The sequence below is a fragment of the Dromiciops gliroides genome, chromosome 2 (assembly GCF_019393635.1).
Source record: "Dromiciops gliroides isolate mDroGli1 chromosome 2, mDroGli1.pri, whole genome shotgun sequence".
Classification (NCBI taxonomy): Eukaryota; Metazoa; Chordata; class Mammalia; order Microbiotheria; family Microbiotheriidae; genus Dromiciops; species Dromiciops gliroides.
Window position 1 is genome coordinate 560,825,143 of NC_057862.1, and position 18,949 is coordinate 560,844,091.

An 18,949-nucleotide genomic window follows, 5' to 3' on the forward strand; every position below is an offset into this window, starting at 1 on the left:
CCTGCCCTGTGGGTTCTTTGGAGAGAAAGGTGGTAATCCTGGCTCTGTATGAGCCAGGAAATCCTATTTCCAGTAACTCAAGGAACAACCATGTTGCCTTCTCTATTTTACAGAATCAGTATTTGTTCTTTCACACATCCACATCTGCTATGGGTCTGATCTCAACTCTTTTTCTTTTTTGTGTGAGGTAATTGGGGTTAAGTGACTTGCCCAGGGTCACACAGCTAGTAAGTGTTAAGTGTCTGAGGCCAGATTTGAACTCAGGTCCTCCTGAATCCAGGGCCGGTGCTCTATCCACTGCACCACCCAGCTGCCCTGATCTCAACTCTCGAGCCCCAAAACAGTCATATTTTACACATGTCTACAATCACCTCACAGCTCTATTTGTTGGACTACAGAGTTTTTGTTAAAACACCTCCTTTTCTGTCCATTGCAGGGAGCTGATCCCAACTGCACCAATAATGAAGACAGGCCTTCTTTAACTCTGGCTGTTTTAAATAAGCGCCATGAAGCAATACCAGTTCTTCTGCAGAAAGGTGCAAATATTGATCACCAGTCAGGACCGTAAGTGACCCCCAACTGAATGGCATCAGCTAGAGTATTCTCATTTTCTTTAGCAACCAACTAAAAATATGCCAGGACTTTCCTTCAGCAGAATGAAAAGAAAACACAATCCCTATTTAACTTAAATGATTTAGAGGTGATTAAAGTCACCCACTCATTGAAAGTGTTTCTGTCCAGACCTGTGATTTCATAGGTGTGAGGAACTTCCCTCCGGTATGGTAACTTCTTCATCTAGTGAGAGGTTAAAAAAAAAAAAAAGAAAAAGAAAAAGAAAGAAAGAAATAGTGAGAGGTTAAGGGACTGGCCACATGATCACACAGTGCTTATGTGTCAAATGCAATACTTGAGCCTAGGCCTTCCTCACCACAATGCAAATCCTCTCTCCACTACACCAAGCCACCTCTGTATTAAAAAGGTTATTTTCTTTAACCTTCCAAAACTGGGTAAAGAAAAAAAAAAAAGACTATTGATTTACCTATTTTCAGTGGACTTTCCATAGAGTTCATTGAGTGAACATTAAAACAATAAAACTGTCCTTAGTTTAAATTTTAACTTATTAGTTTGTACTGTCTTATGGCCCTCAATTATAGGTAATATCTGAAGGATAAAGAGAATATTCCTAAAATTTTATTAAGATTATTTTTTTGGTCTAGACTTGTGATTTCACTGGTACAGGGAACTTATGGTGAAGAAACTCCCTCTATTAATTCAGATCAGGACTTGCTTTGTAATTTATAGCATAAGAGAGTTGCCTGGGTCTCTATGAAGTGATTTGTCTAGGATCACACAACCCATATGTATCATCAAGATTTTAATTGTTCATATTGCATCTCATAAAGGAGGCATCATTGTCTACCTTAAAATATCAATGAAGAAGGGCAGCTAGGTGGTGCAGTGGATAAAATACCGGCCCTGGATTCAGGAAGACCTTAGTTCAAATCCGGTCTCAGACACTTGACACTTAATAGCTGTGTGACCCTGGGTAGGTTACTTAACCCTCATTGCCCCGCAAAAAAAAAAAAATATTTGTACTTATTACTTATTGACAATAAAAAAGGATTTAATCTGATAAAGCAAAATTCTATCCTAAAGGCTTTATTCTAATAAGTTATCTCCCATTTGTGATGGGGGTAAACAGGAGAGCTCCTCTGGGCCACTTCCAATCTGCTATATGTGTTCTGGATCAGTGCTGAAGAGTTTGGTGCTTTGGGATGATACAGATGCTCCTTGTCCTGCCGTCTTTATAGGAAATATCCAGGGGCCACCCAGGGCGTACAGACTCACAGCTCCTCTATGTGGGCTCTCCTTTTATGTTTAGCAGAAGGGATGCTCAAGTCACCATCCCTAGGATCCAGGTACTACTTCCAACTAAGAGCACCAAAAGTTAGGGGACAGTCTGTGAAGATGCTGTTTTCCTAGGAATGGACTAGGCGCTCATCACAGGCATCTACATTCTTTCAAATCCCTGATGACATGTTTGTTGTTTTTGGTTTTTTTAATTAAAAAAAAAAAGTTTGCCATCCTGAAGGCTTTAGGAGCTGAGCCAGCCTTCAGAGGTGCTTACCTGTTTATTCCCATATGTACAAAATGTACTAGATTCCTTGAAAGAGATGTTGATAACCTTGTTCAATGATCCATTGGTCATTATTATCAAGCAGAGGGTAAAAACAGAGAGATTCTTTCTAGACAAAGAAGTCCTTCAGATGCTCCACTTTATGAATGACAATGTACTGCTTGCATCAATGTACTGATTGCATCTCAGAGTGCTATAGAACCTCCTGAAACCCATAAGCACTCAAGAGTATGGACAAACCAAGTGGATGAAGAATGCCTATTGTTCAGACTATAAGGTGCAGTTGAATGGACAATCTACAGAGATAATCTGTTTTTAAATAGATACTGCAAATGGGCAATTAGTTGGGCCAGAACTGAACAGAAGGAAGAGAGAAAATAGCTAGATCCTAACCTTTGAGAAATTCCAAGGTTCCCCAAAACAAAGTCCTATCTTTTTAATACTAATATTTTTCCAGTGATGTTATTACAGTGATGCTGTGAGTTATTGAATATTTCAGTTTCTGAAGAATTAAAGTTGAGTATCACCCCTCAAGGGAAATGGAGAGGAGTATGGCAGGCTTGAGCAAGTCTATTATAAACAAGAAATTAAAAAGAAGCAATGTAAAGGCTATTGCCAAAGAAATGTGAGATCTGAAATGATGGGCTAACAGATTGGCATCATATATACTCCACTGAGATCCTTGTGATGTCCAGAGAATTTGCAGAGGGCTCCTACTACATTGGATGGACCCCATAATGAACTTTTGTGAGGATATTAGCAAGAGTGGCATAGGATGAGTCAGGATATGAATTATTGGAAGGCATACCCACATTATTGAGATCATAGATCTGTTTGAGTAATCCTTGACACATACATGTATAGTCCATTCTTATAAGGAGTTTTATTAGAAATGAAAAGCATTTATGTTGTGGCTGCCATAGGCATGCATAGAGCATGGGATTGATGTGATAGCACACGTTGGCCATTATGCACCCCTCTGGTGGCTGCTATCATCTCAGTCGTATTGTTTTAGTTTGTAATAGCATCAGGAATATTTTCCATTTGGAATCTCCCTTTTTTTTGCGGGGTAATGAGGGTTAAGCGACTTGCAGCTAGTAAGTGTCAAGTGTCTAAGGCCATATTTGAACTCAGGTCCTCCTGAAGCCAGAGCCATTGCTTTATCCACTGCGCCACCTAGCTGCCCCCTCCCCTTTTTAAACTACCTTGAAGATCAATGCCTGAGTACTTTAAAATGGTATCATTTCCAGCACGAATTTATTTTATTTGTATTTAGTCATTATAGCATAATGGGCCAAGGACATTAAAATAATTTGTTACTAGAATCGAAATCTCTTACTGCTGTGGTTATTCTTGTGAACTGACTCCTAAATAACCTACTTCTTGTACCCATTTCTATGAAATGTCCAGCGGGTATATGGGAAACTACCCCAATTGCTTAGATTATAAATAATTTTACCTTGATTTTTTTCTTAGTATTCAAATTTATTTTAGCCACTTTTCCAGAATGATTTTCTGTGTGTATATGTGTGTGTGTGTGCGTGTGCGTGAACTATTTCTACCAAACAGGACATCTAAATGAACAAAATCTACAGTACAGTGCAAAGAAAACTGGCTCTGGAGCCAGAAGAATATGGTTCAAATTCTCTCTCTGATACTTACTATTTGTGTGGCCTTGGGCAAGTCATTTCTCTGGGCCTGTTTCCTTAAGTCTATCTAAATTGAGGAAATTGGATGAGATGATCTCTGAAGTCCTTTTTGGCTTTAGATCTATGATCCTACTACATTATTTTTATCAAATAGCAGACTATCTTAACCTGCTGTTGAAGATTCGTTTTACAGATAATTGTCTCAAAGGTGGCTAGTGTTTAATCTTAAAGTACTTTGTGAATTCTTTTGTCAGTTTCTTCTTGAGGCTTATTGTTGGAGTGTTATTAATAACATTTTTATATTGCACTTATGTATATATTTTTATAATAGATGATTCTGGCCTTATAGCATTATTAGTCCTTTTGGCCTAATGCACAATAGTAATCTATTATTAGAACAAGCCTCCTGACAACAGAGTTGTGCAGAGCACTTTTTTCATTGGTCCTAAAATATGAGAGTTCTCCAGTTCTGGGAGATTTCTAACAAGAGTTGATGTTTGCTATCCTATGTTCTCTAATTTTCTACATTTGCTTTCACTCCAGAGTCAGAGCCACATATTTATTTACTGTTTCTGTATAAGATTTTTGTAATGTGTCTTCTAAGTATAGTAATTATAATGATTTATCTGCATTATACAAAATGAATCGTTCTTATTACTGTTGTCATCACTGTTATTGGTATGATTTAGATCACATTTTGGTGAAGGAGTAAAGTGGAACAAGTGGCCTCTCCCTGAACAAAATAGAAGATTGTCTCTCTTCCTATCCCAGTATCTTGGTGAAGGCAGATTAAATAAATAAATGAATTAATGAATGTATAGATAACTAATAAATAAAGTACATTGAATCTCACTTTCTCCAATATTATAAATAATATTCATTGTTAATGTTATTTAGGATGTATTTGGTTATGTTCTTCCTTTTGAGACAATGGTCACTGACAAATAAACATTTGCATTGTACTCTTCTCTCATCCATCTGCCAGGCAGAGGATAGCACAACCCAGGTTACTGCCTACAAGTTGGGTTTTCCATTGAATAGGTTGGCAAGATGCAGACTGCCTGCTTGGAGTTTTCCAAGGGTTTGTGTTCTATGTCATCCCTACCAGAATGAATCTATCTACACCTGATAGAAACTGCTAAGGAGAAATATGTGTCCACCAATGAAAATGAAGACATTTAACAGCAGCCTACATACTTACTGAATCACAGTTTCCTCTAGAAAAAGTAAAGCAGAAACTTGAGACTGTTTGTTAGAGGACTTGAAAAGATGACAGGGAGAGGTGAGCATTTGCATAAAGTGCATAGAAAGTAGTCTCTGTTCTTAAATTTTTACCATATTCCTCTCTGTTCTTTCCCATATTCTTTTGTTTAATTGAATATATATTTTTTCATTAATTGGTGATGTTTTCTAAGAAGGAATTTGCCTTGATCCACTATGATTATTAGATTCTGAATATAAAGTTTTGGTTGTCTCTCTCACTGAGCAGCACCCACACCCACTGTATTGGGCTCAGCACACTATTTAATGTAGTATGTGAATAGATTGGAAACTCACTTCTGTCTTTGTATCCCCAGTGCCTACCATAGTGTTTTGTACATGTCATCATGGTCTCAATAAACATACGTTGAACTGAGTCTTCATTAAATAATAGAGGCTCTCTAAAGGACTTAAGGATAGATCGTATTTCCTTAGCCATTATATTCCAAAATGGTAATATGTGCCATACTACCATGCAGTTATTGAAAAGTGTTGCATTTAGCTGTGTGACCCTGGGCAAGTCACTTAACCCTCATGGTTAAGTGAGGCAAGCCCTGTTGCCCCCTCCCCCCCCCCACCAAAGTGTTGCATGAAATCAACAGTAACCAAGAAGGATTAATGCAAAGTACCTAGTCAGTGATAGAATTCTACTCTAACATGTCAGGTGGCTTATGTCACGATTGAGAGTCTCACATCATAGAAAGCATTATTTAAATCTAGTCACCAGTCCAGTCACCCAACCTTCTTATCCCTTCCATTCCCATCACATTTTGTAAAATGTTAAAGCTGAAAAGGTACCTTTCTCTAAGGTACCAACTCATAATCAAATAGTCAAAAATAAACAAATACATGAAATAAAATACAGAGGATTACAAAGGATATGAAATATATTGAAATATAGCAGTTAGCAAAATATTTTTAAAATAAGTCCACAAGTTCACTTAATCTGTGAACTTTGAAAACAAGTTCTAGCAACACCTTCATTTTAAGAAGAAGGCAATTGAGGCCCTAGAGAGGGGAAATGACTTGCCCCTGATCATAGAGGAAAAATTAATTGAACCTTTACTGAAATTGAGGCTGAGCAGAGGCAGAATTAGAAAGAGCCCAAATCTCAGACTCACAGACTGTTAGAACTGGAACAGCTTAGAGACAAGCTTGGCCGACCCTTTTTAACAGAATAGAGACCGAGGATTAGTGTCAGAGAGGGTACTATAACCCCAATGTCCTGACTCCAGGGATTTTTTGAATAAGTTATTGAAACTTAGACTCTTCGTGTCTACCTCCTGGGAACTGGACCAGTAGCCCCTGGTGTCATAACTCTGGATAAGCAGCCAAGTGATGGGTCTCAGTCCAAATTCAGGTTTATCCTGACACTGAGCTTGCTCAGCATCCTCCAGGCAGCAGGAAAGTTGGAGAAGGGAGGAGGGCACAAGTCAGAGGGAAAGAGAAAAGGTCCCGGGGCCAAGGGGTTGGCCGTGTGAAATGACCTTCCCTACCTCCCTGGGTTATAAGAAATAATATTTGTAAAACATTATTTCTTTCTGCTTCCCTTCTCTTTACTTTACCCTAAGAGGTAGCTGAAAACTCCTAGACCTGAGGAAGTTTTCTCTACCCTCACCAAGATGGCCAATGTTTTACCTGCAGACCTTGTGGCTACTGAACACTCCCCTCTGAGAATGGCTGGAACATAGTAGGCAATTAAGTGTTTGCTGGTTGATTGACCCACCACACTTTTACCACAGTTCTACTGCCTAGCACCTTGAGTTTTTAGCCATGAAAATGTTTCTCAATGTGTCCCTTCATTAGCTTGTCCTTTCTAAAGGGCTTGCCCCTCTGGCAATGGGGGACCTGTGCACCTCTCAACCTCTGTCCCAATTGGTAGCGGGGTTTCTGTTCCTTTCCAGACAAAATGTGCCACAAAATAGTTCCTAAAAGAGCACTGTTTTTGCCACTGCAGGGCCCAGAGCAAGGACTGGGCTTCTCTACCTTTTTGTAAGCCAGGCCAGAACTTGGGTCCTGTTATTTGTGTGCTCCAAATTCCCACCCTCAGCCAGGTGAACCCTGGGAACTGAAGCTAGAATCGGGTTTCTTTGTTGGATGGAGTGGGAGTCCCGCTCTAAACTCAAACCAGTTCTTACCATCAGGTCACTGACTCTACCTCATCATAGCTCTGAGCCTATCACTTCCACCTGGGCCACCTTCCTTCAAGGAGTACAAGTGCTACCAGCTACCCTTTAGATTTGGTGCCCTGAGACACAATGGCAAGATGATTATAACCTAATCACATTTGGTGTACTTGGACAGCCTGAATTTCAGTTCCTCCCTACACCTTAGATGGCTGGAAAACTAGAAATCCCATTTGCTTGAGATGAATCTTTTCATGGAGCAGATCATCCCACTGATGTGTTGATTTTCTATCCCAGAGAGGAGAGCAGTTTGCTTGAATTTTTTTTTTTTTTTGGTGAGGCAATTGGGGTTAAGTGACTTGCCCAGGGTCACACGGCTAGTAAGTATTAAGTGTCTGAGGCTGGATTTGAACTCAGGTACTCCTGACTCCAGGGCCGGTGCTCTATCCACTGCGCCACCTAGCTGCCCCAGTTTGCTTGAATTTTAAATTCATCCATCCTATTTGCCTCCGACCCTAACCATATATACTGGTATCACACAGAATTCATGTAGAGTATTACTAGATTTGTTTTATTGGGAACTGAAAACCTGTACAGAGGAATTTTTTTTCTCCCTTTGAGACCAAGTGTCCTAACACATTGACTTTGAGAACACAGTACAATCCTTCTCTGCAGTTAGCAAATCATTTGTGGGGGCTATGTGCACACTTCTGTGCTGCAGTTTCTTAATTCCTCATATAAACAATATCCTAAATGATAGTATAGGTAGTCACTGATCAATCAGTCCATGAAATTAAGTTGTGGAAGCTCCTTACTTGATCATAGTAGAAGAGTTAGTCTAGTCAAGAAAGGCTTCAGAAATGTTTTATGTGATTGCACATGTATAACCTATATCTGATTGCTTACTATCTCAGGGAGGAGGGATGGAAGGGAGGGATAGAATTTGGAACTCAAAACTTTTTTAAGTATTAAAATATTTTAACATAATTGCAGGAAATATGTATTTATATATGTATATATTATATATATTGTGTATGTATAAATAAACATACATGTATGTGTATATATATGTATATAAGTTTCAAAAAAGATAACCTTGACATTAGACATTATGAGGATAGTGAATCTTCATTGTAAAGAAGGAAAGTCCCAGAAGCTTTGATAATAATGGGGTTTTTAAAACAATTTCATGCAACGCAAAAAAAAAACCTTAACTAAAAAGTATCCCCAGATTAGAGTTGCAGAAAATTAGAATATTCAAAATTCCTCCTCACACTATCACTCATTGTGGTTCAGATAGGACAAAAAATTATCATCTGTGAGGCTGATGTGGCAAGCACCGTCATAAAATACAGGGTCATAAAATTTAGAGCTAGGAAGGGCCTTAGAGACTACATAGTTCAACTTCCTCATTTTAGAGGTTAAAAAACCCCAAGGCCTTGAGATGTTTTAACTAAGTTTTTGCTGATAAAAGGGAAGTCTGTTGCTACAGCACAGCCCTTCATGAGCTGCCCTTTGAAAATGTACAGACATTTTTGCTGTCTAGCACAATGGCGATTGCCTGGTCAGTCTTGAATTTCCTCTGGCAAAGCATAAGGGGAGAGCGGCCAACCACACAACTCTCCTTGGCATCAAGAACCTTAGCTAGCTAAGTTACTTAAGTAACCAAAGGACAGGAAAGATAGATGACTCCATGACTCGAAGGAATCGAAGATTCCACATGGAATCTTAAGAAGCACTGAGTCTCGATAACACTTCAATAATACTTGGAGAGAGCTTGTGATCTCATCAGTATACATAAATCCTGGTAAAGTGAGATTGCAGCGTATCTAATTCCCTCATCCCATGTGATTCTTGTCCATGTTCTTCCATAAATCCTCCACAAGGGGTCCTCCCAACATGCTGTGGAGGCCTTGCATTGTCTAAATGATTGACATTTTAAAATTTTTTTGTGCCCCGCCCCCACCGTGAGATGAGGCCTTCAAGATTTCAGAGAAAAGTATATATCCAAAGGTATATGCTCCAACTTCTTGCAGTAGAATATTGGCTTACTCATGGCGGTATGAAAACAGCTCAACCATGATCTCATGCTGTCTGTGTCTGAGAATAAGGTGCCAGATACATTTGAATATACTATCACTCATTTTATTCTATCTAATTACAAACTAAAACAAAAATGAGAGGCACTCCTTTGTCAATAGCTATATGACCTTCGCAAAGGAGGCCAAGTATCTCAACAACTTGTGGCCTCAGTTTCCTTATCTGTAAAATGAATGAGGTGGAATAATTGATTTCCATGGTCTATTCTAGTTTAAACATTCTGTCCTTTATCTTAAGACTACAATCCTACCTTTTAAAATCTTGGTAAGATCTGTGTTTTGGATGAATGATTGAAATATGAGTTCATCCAAACTTTTCTCCCTACTAAGTCTCAAAATTCATCAAAAACCTCTGAACAGAGCTTTTCAAGGCTGGAACAGTGATATCTCCACCGGAACCCTGAAGTCCCCCTAAGAATGAAAAAGGGGCTGGGGGAGAGTGGAGCTCTTACCATCCATTGCCCTAAAGCCTATTGAAGGGTGCCTGCCACAGCTCTTGGGTCATGGGAGGGGTGAGGCACATGGTGTGGGGACACTGGAAGGAAGAGGAAATGTACCTGCTGTTGTAAATGCCTAAGTAACTGATAGGTTTTAACCACCCTGCCAGGCCCAAACAGTTGCTCTAGGGAAGAGATTAAGGACTTGCTCTAGGATTCCATCAACAAGAAAAGATACCTATTAGTCGGTCAATAAGCATTTACTCAGCACTATTATGAGCCAACCACTGTTTAAAGTTCTTGCAGCCTGAAACCCAAGGGAAGCCATGGAGTAAGAACAGGGCTCCCTCAGGGCCTTGGCCAGGGGGGTTCCTAGCATAGAGGAGGCAACTATTTCTTACATGTGGGAATCCAAGAAAAGGCTTTTCTGAGACGTAGGAGAGAAGATAGGGTAGGAATTGCCTTCCTTGCATGTGGCTTCCATATTCTGAACTAAAGGACCAGGGATGCAGATGGTAATGGGAAGATGCCAGGAGGGCTGAAATGCCTGTTGTTTTGCCAAACTGAAGTAAATGACTAGAAACCAAGATATGTTCTCAACAGAACAGTATGTTAACCATCCAGATGACACTGGCTGACCCTGGAGATAATCATTAACGAATATGAGGTTGGGGTGGGGGCAGCCAAAGAGAAACCAAGAGAAAACAAGGCCTAAGTGCCTGTACAATTGGATAAAACAGTGGTCTCCAAACAACTGTTTGTGCACCTCATCAGTAAAAAAACCCATGAGGCCGTATGTACCCCTATACATATTTATGTATTTATAAATCACACATTTTCGACTATGCTAATAATTATGTATTCAGAAAAACAAAAAAAGAGAAATCGAAATGATCGTAGAGTCCATAGTGAACCACTGGAGTTTTTTTCATTTGGGGAGTGACGTGGTTAGACCTGTTCTTTAGGGAAATCCTTTTGGCAGCAGTGGGAAGAATGGATTGGAGTGGAAGAGAGACATGAGGCAGGGAGGCCCAGTAGAACACCACTTCAGCAATTCAGGCAAGTAGTGATGAAGTCTGAATTAGGGTGGTGGTTGAGTGAAGAGGAGGGGAAATGTGTGAGAAGTGCTATAAAGAGAGAAAGGACAAGATCTGGCAACCATTTGCACGTGTGGGAGCAATTGGATTGAAAAACCAAGATTTGACACCAATGACAACAAAAAAGAATGGTGATGCCTCTGACAGAAATAGGGAAGTTAGGAAAAGAAGTGGGTTTGGGGGAGGGGGCAAGAAATACAATGAGATCTGCTATGCAGATCACGAATCATCATCCCTGCTTATCCTGGGCTACTCACTGTCCCAGTGAAAATGAAAAGAGAGGGGGCAGCTTGGTGGCGCAGTGGATAAAGCACCAGCCCTGGATTCAGGAGGACCTGAGTTCAAATCCAGCCTTAGATACTTGACACTTACTAGCTGTGTGACCCTGGGCAAGTCACTTAAACCTCATTGCCCCGCTCCCAAAAAAAAAATGAAAAGAAAGGTAGAGGAGAGTGCAGCTCTTCCCATTCACTGCCCTATAGCACAGAGCTCATTGAAGGTTGCCTCCCCCAGCTATCTGGTCATGGGAAGGAAGAGGGACATGATGTGGGTATGTTGAAGGGGAGAAGAAATTTTGTCTATCTGCTGTTGTAGTTGCCTAAGTCACTGTTAGATTTTAACCATTTGGCAGGGCCCACACAGGTATAGAAGGGGAGAGGTTAAGAGCTTGTGCTGGGAGGCCAATAACAAGAGGAGGTGGAAATGGGTCAGTCAGAGAGTCAATAAGCATTTATCAAGCACCTATTATGCATCGGACATTCTATAACATGTTTGTTGGGAATATAAAGAATAGCAAAGTAGAATCCCTGAGAGGCTGGAGAAGATGAGCAATTATGGGTGAAGGAGGTGATGGGGTTTTATTGGAGACAAGGCCCCATGATTGGCCAACAGGAAAAGGCTGCATGTTAAACTACCTTCTTATCCTCCAACTGGTGGTTTATGCAAGGTGAGGGTCATGACACAGCCCTCAGAGGGGTGCTAGGCTCTCATTTAGGAGGCTACCATCCTAGAAGACCAGGATTAGCCATTATGACCTATAGGAACCTTGTAACTTCTCCCTTTCTTTGTTGTTTTTAACCTTTTGTATGTTTCCCTATAGTGTGCCTAACAGAACACCTTTTGGGGGGGATGGGGCAATGGGGGTTAAGTGACTTGCTCAGGGTCACAGAGCTAGTAAGTATCAAATGTCTGAGGCTGGATTTGAACTCAGGTCTTCCTAAATCCAGGGATGGTGCTTTATCTACTGCACCACCTAGCTGGCCCCAGAACACCCTTCTGAAGCACCTAAAATAAGGGTTGGGGACTTTTCAGAGACAGATAGCAAGCTTTCTGTCCTTTCCTACAGACAAAGCCAACATATCATTTGGTGGCAAAAGTAGTGAGTTTGGAGTCAGAGCACCAGGGTTACAATCCTAGCCATGCTAGCACTTGGGCAAGTCGCTTAACTTCCACAGTCCTCAGAAATCATCTGATCCAACCACCTCACTTTACAAATAAGAAAAACAATGCTCCTTTCAGTTCTAAGTCCTATTTCTATCAAATGGTAAGGGACCTAGCTTCAGAGAAGGGAAGGGGAAGGAACTAGAAACCAAAAGAGGGTACCGACAAACTAGAGATCTCTAGTACAAGAAAAAGAGTGGGGTCCCAGGTGCAGTGGGGCAACCAAGGAAGAAAAGGAGGCCCAGAAAAACCCCCTAAAAAACAACAACAAAATACCTAAGGACACTGTTTAAAAGAAGCCCTAGGGGTGGCTAGGTGGTACAGTGGATAAAGCACCCGCCCTGGAGTCAGGAGTACCTGAGTTCAAATCTGGCCTCAGACACTTGACACATACTAGCTGTGTGACCCTGGGCAAGTCACTTAACCCCAATTGCCTCACTTGAAAAAAAAAAAAAAGCCCTAGCCTGAGGACTTAGCACACTTCTGTTTGATGATTTCCTTCAAAGGGTAGGTGTCTTTTTCTTTTGTAGTGGTTTTCTTTCCCACTGTTTTTTGTCCCTGCTTCATATATATCTGTCTTGTTGCATCGCAGGGAAAGGAAAATGGGAGTAATGTGGGTGAAAAGTGATATTACAGTATTCTATTATTTTATTAAAATTTTTATTTGCCTACCACCTGATATCTTTTATATAGAACAGGTTGGGGGTTTTTTTAGGATGTGGATCTGTGGTCTTGGGTTAATTGGTTTAGCTGGTCTAGAGCAGCCTTTCAGATGACCTCAATAAACTAAGAGTCTTGGGGCAGCTAGGTAGCACAGTGGATAAAGCACTGACCCTGGATTCAGGAGGACTTGAGTTCAAATCTGGCCTCAGACACTTGACACTTACTAGCTGTGTGACCCTGGGCAAGTCACTTAACCCCCATTGCCTCACCCAAAAAAATTTTTAAAAAATTTTTTAAATAAACTAAGCGGGGCAGCTAGGTGGCACAGTGGATAAAGCACTGGCCCTGGATTCAGGAGTACCTGAGTTCAAAGCCGGCCTCAGACACTTGACACTTACTAGCTGTGTGACCCTGGGCAAGTTACTTAACCCCCATTGCCCTGCAAAAACAAAAAACAAAAAAAATAAACTAAGAGTCTTATTTGACCCCCAAATTTTAAATAGAGACCACACCCCATCCACACTTTCCCACATTATCCCCCATTCCTCGTAATAATCTCCATATGGGTGTGTTACACCTGAAACGATCAAGGAAGGCCTGAGGAAGAGGCTCAGGAAGGCAACTGGTCTGTTGGCAGCCATCTTGGACTAGAACCTATAGATCACAATAGCTTGATGGAAATTCCTTAGAGCCGTTAAGATGAGGAAATAAAGCCAACAGAAAAAGAAGGGGAAAAACTAGTGTTCTTCTAAGTGGATGAATGCTACTTTAAAATACATATGTACTTAAAACACTGCAGTTCACAGGATAAATTGGAAATAATCAATAGAAGAAGCGCACAAGAATTAAGGGAGATTGGGAAGTGCTTCCTGTGGAAGGTAGGATTTTGGCCATGACTTGAAGGAAACCAGGGAAGCAAAGAGGTGAAAATGAGGAGGGACATTCCAGGCATGGAGGATAGCCAGTAAACAGGCTTCAAGTTTAAAGATGGAATGTTGGAAGTGTTGGAAGATGCTATTCAAGGAGTAGGAAGGAGGCCAGTGTTACTGGATCACAGTCTGTATGCCGGGGGAGTGTAAGGTGTAAGAAGACTAGAAATGTGTCAGAGGGGGCAGATTATAAAGGACTTTGAACTCCAAATGGAGGATTTTATATTTGATACTAGAGAAGATATGGAACCAATGGAATGCACTGAGTATGGTAAGTTACATGGTCAGACCCACACTCCCATAAGGTCCCTTTGATGGTTGAGTGAACGATAAACTAGGGGGCAGCTAGGTGGTACAGTGGATAGAGCACTGGCCCTAGATTCAGGAGGACCTGAGTTCAAAGCTGGCCTCACCCACTTGACACTTACTAGCTCTGTGATCCTGGGCAAGTCACTTAACCCTCATTGCCCCACCCGAAAAAAAAAAAAAAAGAGTAAAGGATAGACTGGAGTGGGGAGAAACTAGAGGCAGGGAGACCAACCATCAGGTCATTGATGAGGGCCTGTATAAAGATGATAGCTTTGTACTCTGTGGCCAGAGGAGAGAATGGAACATGTGTGAGTGATGTTATGGATAATAAGTAATTAATACATAGAAATTCAGCCACAGAAATAAGAAGTACTCAAAATGTGTGTGTATATGTGTATGTGGAGAGAGATAGACACACATATGTATGTATGTACATGTATGTATCTGTGCCCTTCGTGTCAGGAGGATGTCTTTGATATAAGACTCATATGTATTTATTCATATTAATATTTTAAAATAAATTAATATGTATAAGACTTCTCGTTCTCTCTGTAACTTAAACTCATTCATTTTCAGAGCTTCTCTATAAGCAAAGGATAAAGGAGGAAACTGATGTGACCTTCCACAATTAGTGAGTGTGTCAGTGGTGGAGGTTGAGGTAGAATCCATGTTGGTTCCTAGCATTATGCCGTACCTAACCACTAGAGTCCATCCTTTCCTCACAATATCTGTTCCTGATGATACTAAAACCTTAGTCATGAGTAAAATAGGCTTTCATCCTCCTCCCCCAAACAGGCTTGGAAACACAGCTCTTCATGAAGCATGTCTGCTGGGGCCAGAAGGAAAGAAATGCATAGCAGCCTTATTGAAGTAAGTTCATTGGTTCTTGGGTGTCAGAGATTGAAAAGAGGGAAATGAAATATGGGCATAGGAACAACCCTGCTGAAAAGAGGACCTAAAGGAGCTTCCCAGGGCATTGAAGAAAGAGTCCTACCTTGCCCTTTAGGCCAGTGTAAAACTGGATTGGTAAGTAAAGAACTTTCAAAGGCAGCGAAAGCATTGCCCTTTTGTTATTCGTCTTCAATATTCCTGGATATGTCGTTTTAATGTAATAGGAAATATCACCTGAGATTTAGAATTGTTTTTTTTATAGCAATATGTCCCCTCAAAATGTACAGATCTTATACTTTATTTTCCAAATGTGTACGTATGTATGTGTGTATGTATATACAGACATACATAGATGAAAGCCAGATAGTATGATGGTCAGTTAGTTTGAACTCTATGATATATGATGGACATAGCTGATTAAACATCTTTTCCCCAAGCCACTTCGACTTTCATATATTTCATTTGCAGATATGATGCAAATATTCAAAAGAAAAATGAAGAAGGACAGTCAGCATATGATTTGGCCCTGAAGATGGGAAATGATGAAATCATCTCGCTGTTTCAAGCAAAACTTGGCCAAGAAATCCTGGACGAACATTCGCAACCTGAGAACCTCAGTGTAGATGACTTTTGACCCTAAGTTTCCTTACTCCTAAATGCCCATTTGTCTTTATTTAAAGAAAACATGTGGGGCAGCTAGGTGGTGCAGTGGATAAAGCACCAGCCCCAGACACTTGACACTTACTAGCTGTGTGACCCTGGGCAAGTCACTTAACCCTCATTGCCCCACAAAAAAATTAAAGGAAGGAAGGAAGGAAGGAAGGAAGGAAGGAAGGAAGGAAGGAAGGAAGGAAGGAAGGAAGGAAGGAAACAAAGATGTAACACACCACATGCTCAACTTTTTTTTTTAATTTAGGAATTAAGGAAGTTTAGTTTAGCCAGTTAGGAGATTATGTGTTTATGGAAATTATTAAATGAAAATAGAACCAGTACACAAGGCCATTTCCTGTTTACTCCATAGTGTGATAAATATATCTATACTTGCTTATAAACCTCTGAAATTTTTTTCTGTTATGATACTTATAAATAAATTCTATATCAGATATTTTATTTAACCTTTAGCCCTACAAATTATGTTTGAATAAATCACTATGCATTAATATACAACTTTGTTTCTTTTTTGATATTTCAATTTGTGTGTGATCAAGTAATTCATAGGATCCCCTCCCCCAAGTTTTCCTAAAGAGATCTACCTTTGATTTCCCTGAGTTCAAATCCTGCTTCAGACACTTACTAGCTGTGTGACCCTGAGCAAGTCACTTAACCCTGATTGCCTCCAAAAAATAAACAAAACCCCCCAAAAAAGGCATCAATAAGAAAATAGATACAAGATAATTTGATGGGGCTAGAAGAAGAGGGACCAGTAGCAGGGAGGGGGTCTCAGAGTGGGAACTGACCTTTCAGCTGAGCTTTGAAGGAAACTGAAGATTCTAAGAGTTAGAGGTAAAGAAAGGTTACATTACAGCCATGGGGGGCAACCAGGGCAAAGGCATAGAAATGGGACATATGGTATGTCATGTGTGAAGAGCAGCAAGGAGGTCATTTCTATGGAATTGGAAAGGTAACTGGATCTAGGTTATGAAGGGCTTTAAATGCTAAACAGGGGGATTGCATTTGACCCTACAAGTAATGGGGAGCCACTGGAGTTTATTGAGTAAGTGGGGTAATATCCTTAGACCTGGGCTTTAGGGATGCTTCATTCCTTCCCCCCTCTATCTATCTTCCTCCTAGGAAGGCCAACAGGTCTACCTCTGCCTAGCCCCATCGCCTCTGTGACCTTGTTCTATCCCCTCTCAAGTGTTAAAATCTCTTTTTTACCCCTGACTTTTTCTCCTCTGCCTATAAACATACTCGTGCTTTCCCATTCAAAAAATAATTGCCCTCAAACATACTACCCCCTTGACTCTTGGTTCCATCCCCATCCTCCCTTTTACTGGCAAACTTTTCAAAAATCAATCAATCAGTCTGTTCTGTCCGTGTGCATTTATAAAACACAGTGTGTCAGGAACTAGGCTAAGCACTGAAGATTCAAAGAAAAACAAAAATGTAGTCCCTGCCTTCAAAGAGTTAATATTCTAATAGAGGAAATAACAGTCAATCTATCTCTCCACATATATTTATATGTGTGTGTATGTTTCAGATAGATATAAAACAATCTTTTTAATGTAAATGTAGTATTTTGTTTTTTCCAAATTACACATAAGGACAATTTTCAACTTTCATTTTTTTGTAAGATTTTGAGTTCCAAATTCTTCTCCTCTCTCCCTTTCCTTGCTCCTCCCAGAGATGGCAAGCAAGCTTTATGAATAAATATTAATAAATAGGTTAAATTATGATGCATATTGATTTAATATTATTAAATACATAATAATTAATAAATAGTAATTTAATATTATTTAATACATATTAATTAATTGGTGAATTGGTTAAATAGGTTATACATGTGTAATCATTTTCAAACGTATTTCCACATTAGTCATGTTATGAAAGAAGAAACAGAACAAAAGGAAAAGACCATGAAAAAAACAAAGTGAAAATAGTAAGCTTCTATCTGCATTCAGACTCCATAGTTCTTTTTCTGGATATGAATAGTATTTTCCAACATATGTCTTTTAGAATTGCCTTGGATCACTGTATTCCTGAGAAGAGCTAAGTCTACTGCAGTTGATCATCACACAATGTTATTGTTACAATGTACAATGTTCTGGTTCTGCTCACTTCACTCAAGTCTTTCCAGGTTTTTCTGAAATCTGCCTGCTCATCATTTCTTATAGCACAATAGTATTCCATGACATTCATATGCCACAACTTGTTCAGCCATTCCCCAATTGATGGGCATCCCCTCGATTTCCGATTCTTTGCTACCACAAAGAGTGCTTCTGATATAAAATAATCTTAAAAGGAAGGAGGGGGACAGGATGGGGAGAAGGCAAGGCCTATTGCAGAAGGTGGGACATGAGCTGTCTTGAAGGAAGCTCTTGCCTGTTTCCAATGTCTCACCACCCACTCATTTCTCAACACTTGACAGTGTTTTATATTCCTACTCCTGTACTGAAACTGCTTTCTCAAAGCTTAACATTAACCTCCTAGTTGCCAAATTCAGTGACTTTTTTTCCAGTCTTCATCCTCCCTGACCTAGTTCAGGCCCTCATCACCTCTCACCCGGACTATTGTAATAGCATCCTAACTGGTTCCTCTGCCTCTAGTTGTGCCCCTCTACATTCCATCTCTCACATGGTGCCAAAATAATCTTCCTAAGGCACAGGTCTAGTGGCTAATAAGTGTTTGTCAAACTGAATTTTTTATTGAGATTAGGGAAATGTAAAGATAATGCCTTTATTACTGAATACACACTAAATAATTTGTCAGAAAATTCTTGAATTTCAGCACCATGTTCCCACATTTAAAATTCGAAGTTATATTGTATTTCTTTCAAACTAAGACTGAAAATTTTGGGGGGAAACATGAACTTCGTAATAGTAGAAATTTGCATACATTGCATAATGCACAAATAGTGAGAGACAGGTTTTCCTAGAGGACTAGAACATGACATTTTAAGGTGTATGCTTTATAAATTCATTCATTCGGGTTGCACGTTCCTAACACCAAATTTAGAGACATCTCCATTCCAAATGTTCATACAGACTATTTGTGCTCCACCTGTGGTAGAGACTTTTGAGTTAGTATTGTTCTGATCAAGCGCTGTCAGACACTGACATAGTGATGTCATTTACTACCACCAATCTGGACACCTGATGTGTACACAGCAAGGTACTAGGAACTTTGGGTGGGGAATATCTAAGAATTAGAAGGCCTGGCCCCTGGGCTGACCTTACTGATCTATTTATCCAG

General features: G+C 40.1%; 1 protein-coding gene across 8 annotated transcripts in view; it reads left to right on the forward strand.

The window, feature by feature from the left end:
- The window catches only part of DZANK1 (double zinc ribbon and ankyrin repeat domains 1), a 141,074-nt gene extending 125,256 nt beyond the window's left edge, over nt 1-15,818 (forward strand). For 6 of the 8 annotated variants that reach the window (XM_043989377.1, XM_043989378.1, XM_043989371.1 and 3 more), the window contains 3 exons: nt 437-564; nt 14,942-15,016; nt 15,506-15,818. In XM_043989377.1, the coding sequence (XP_043845312.1) occupies nt 437-564; nt 14,942-15,016; nt 15,506-15,671 (369 nt within the window). In that variant the 3' untranslated portion in view covers nt 15,672-15,818. Of the gene's footprint in view, nt 1-436; nt 565-4,475; nt 4,762-4,827; nt 5,273-14,941; nt 15,017-15,505 lie in introns of those variants that run through there. The other 2 variants (XM_043989376.1, XM_043989375.1) reach the window with 2 other exon arrangements.
- Nucleotides 15,819-18,949: the final 3,131 nt, after the last annotated feature.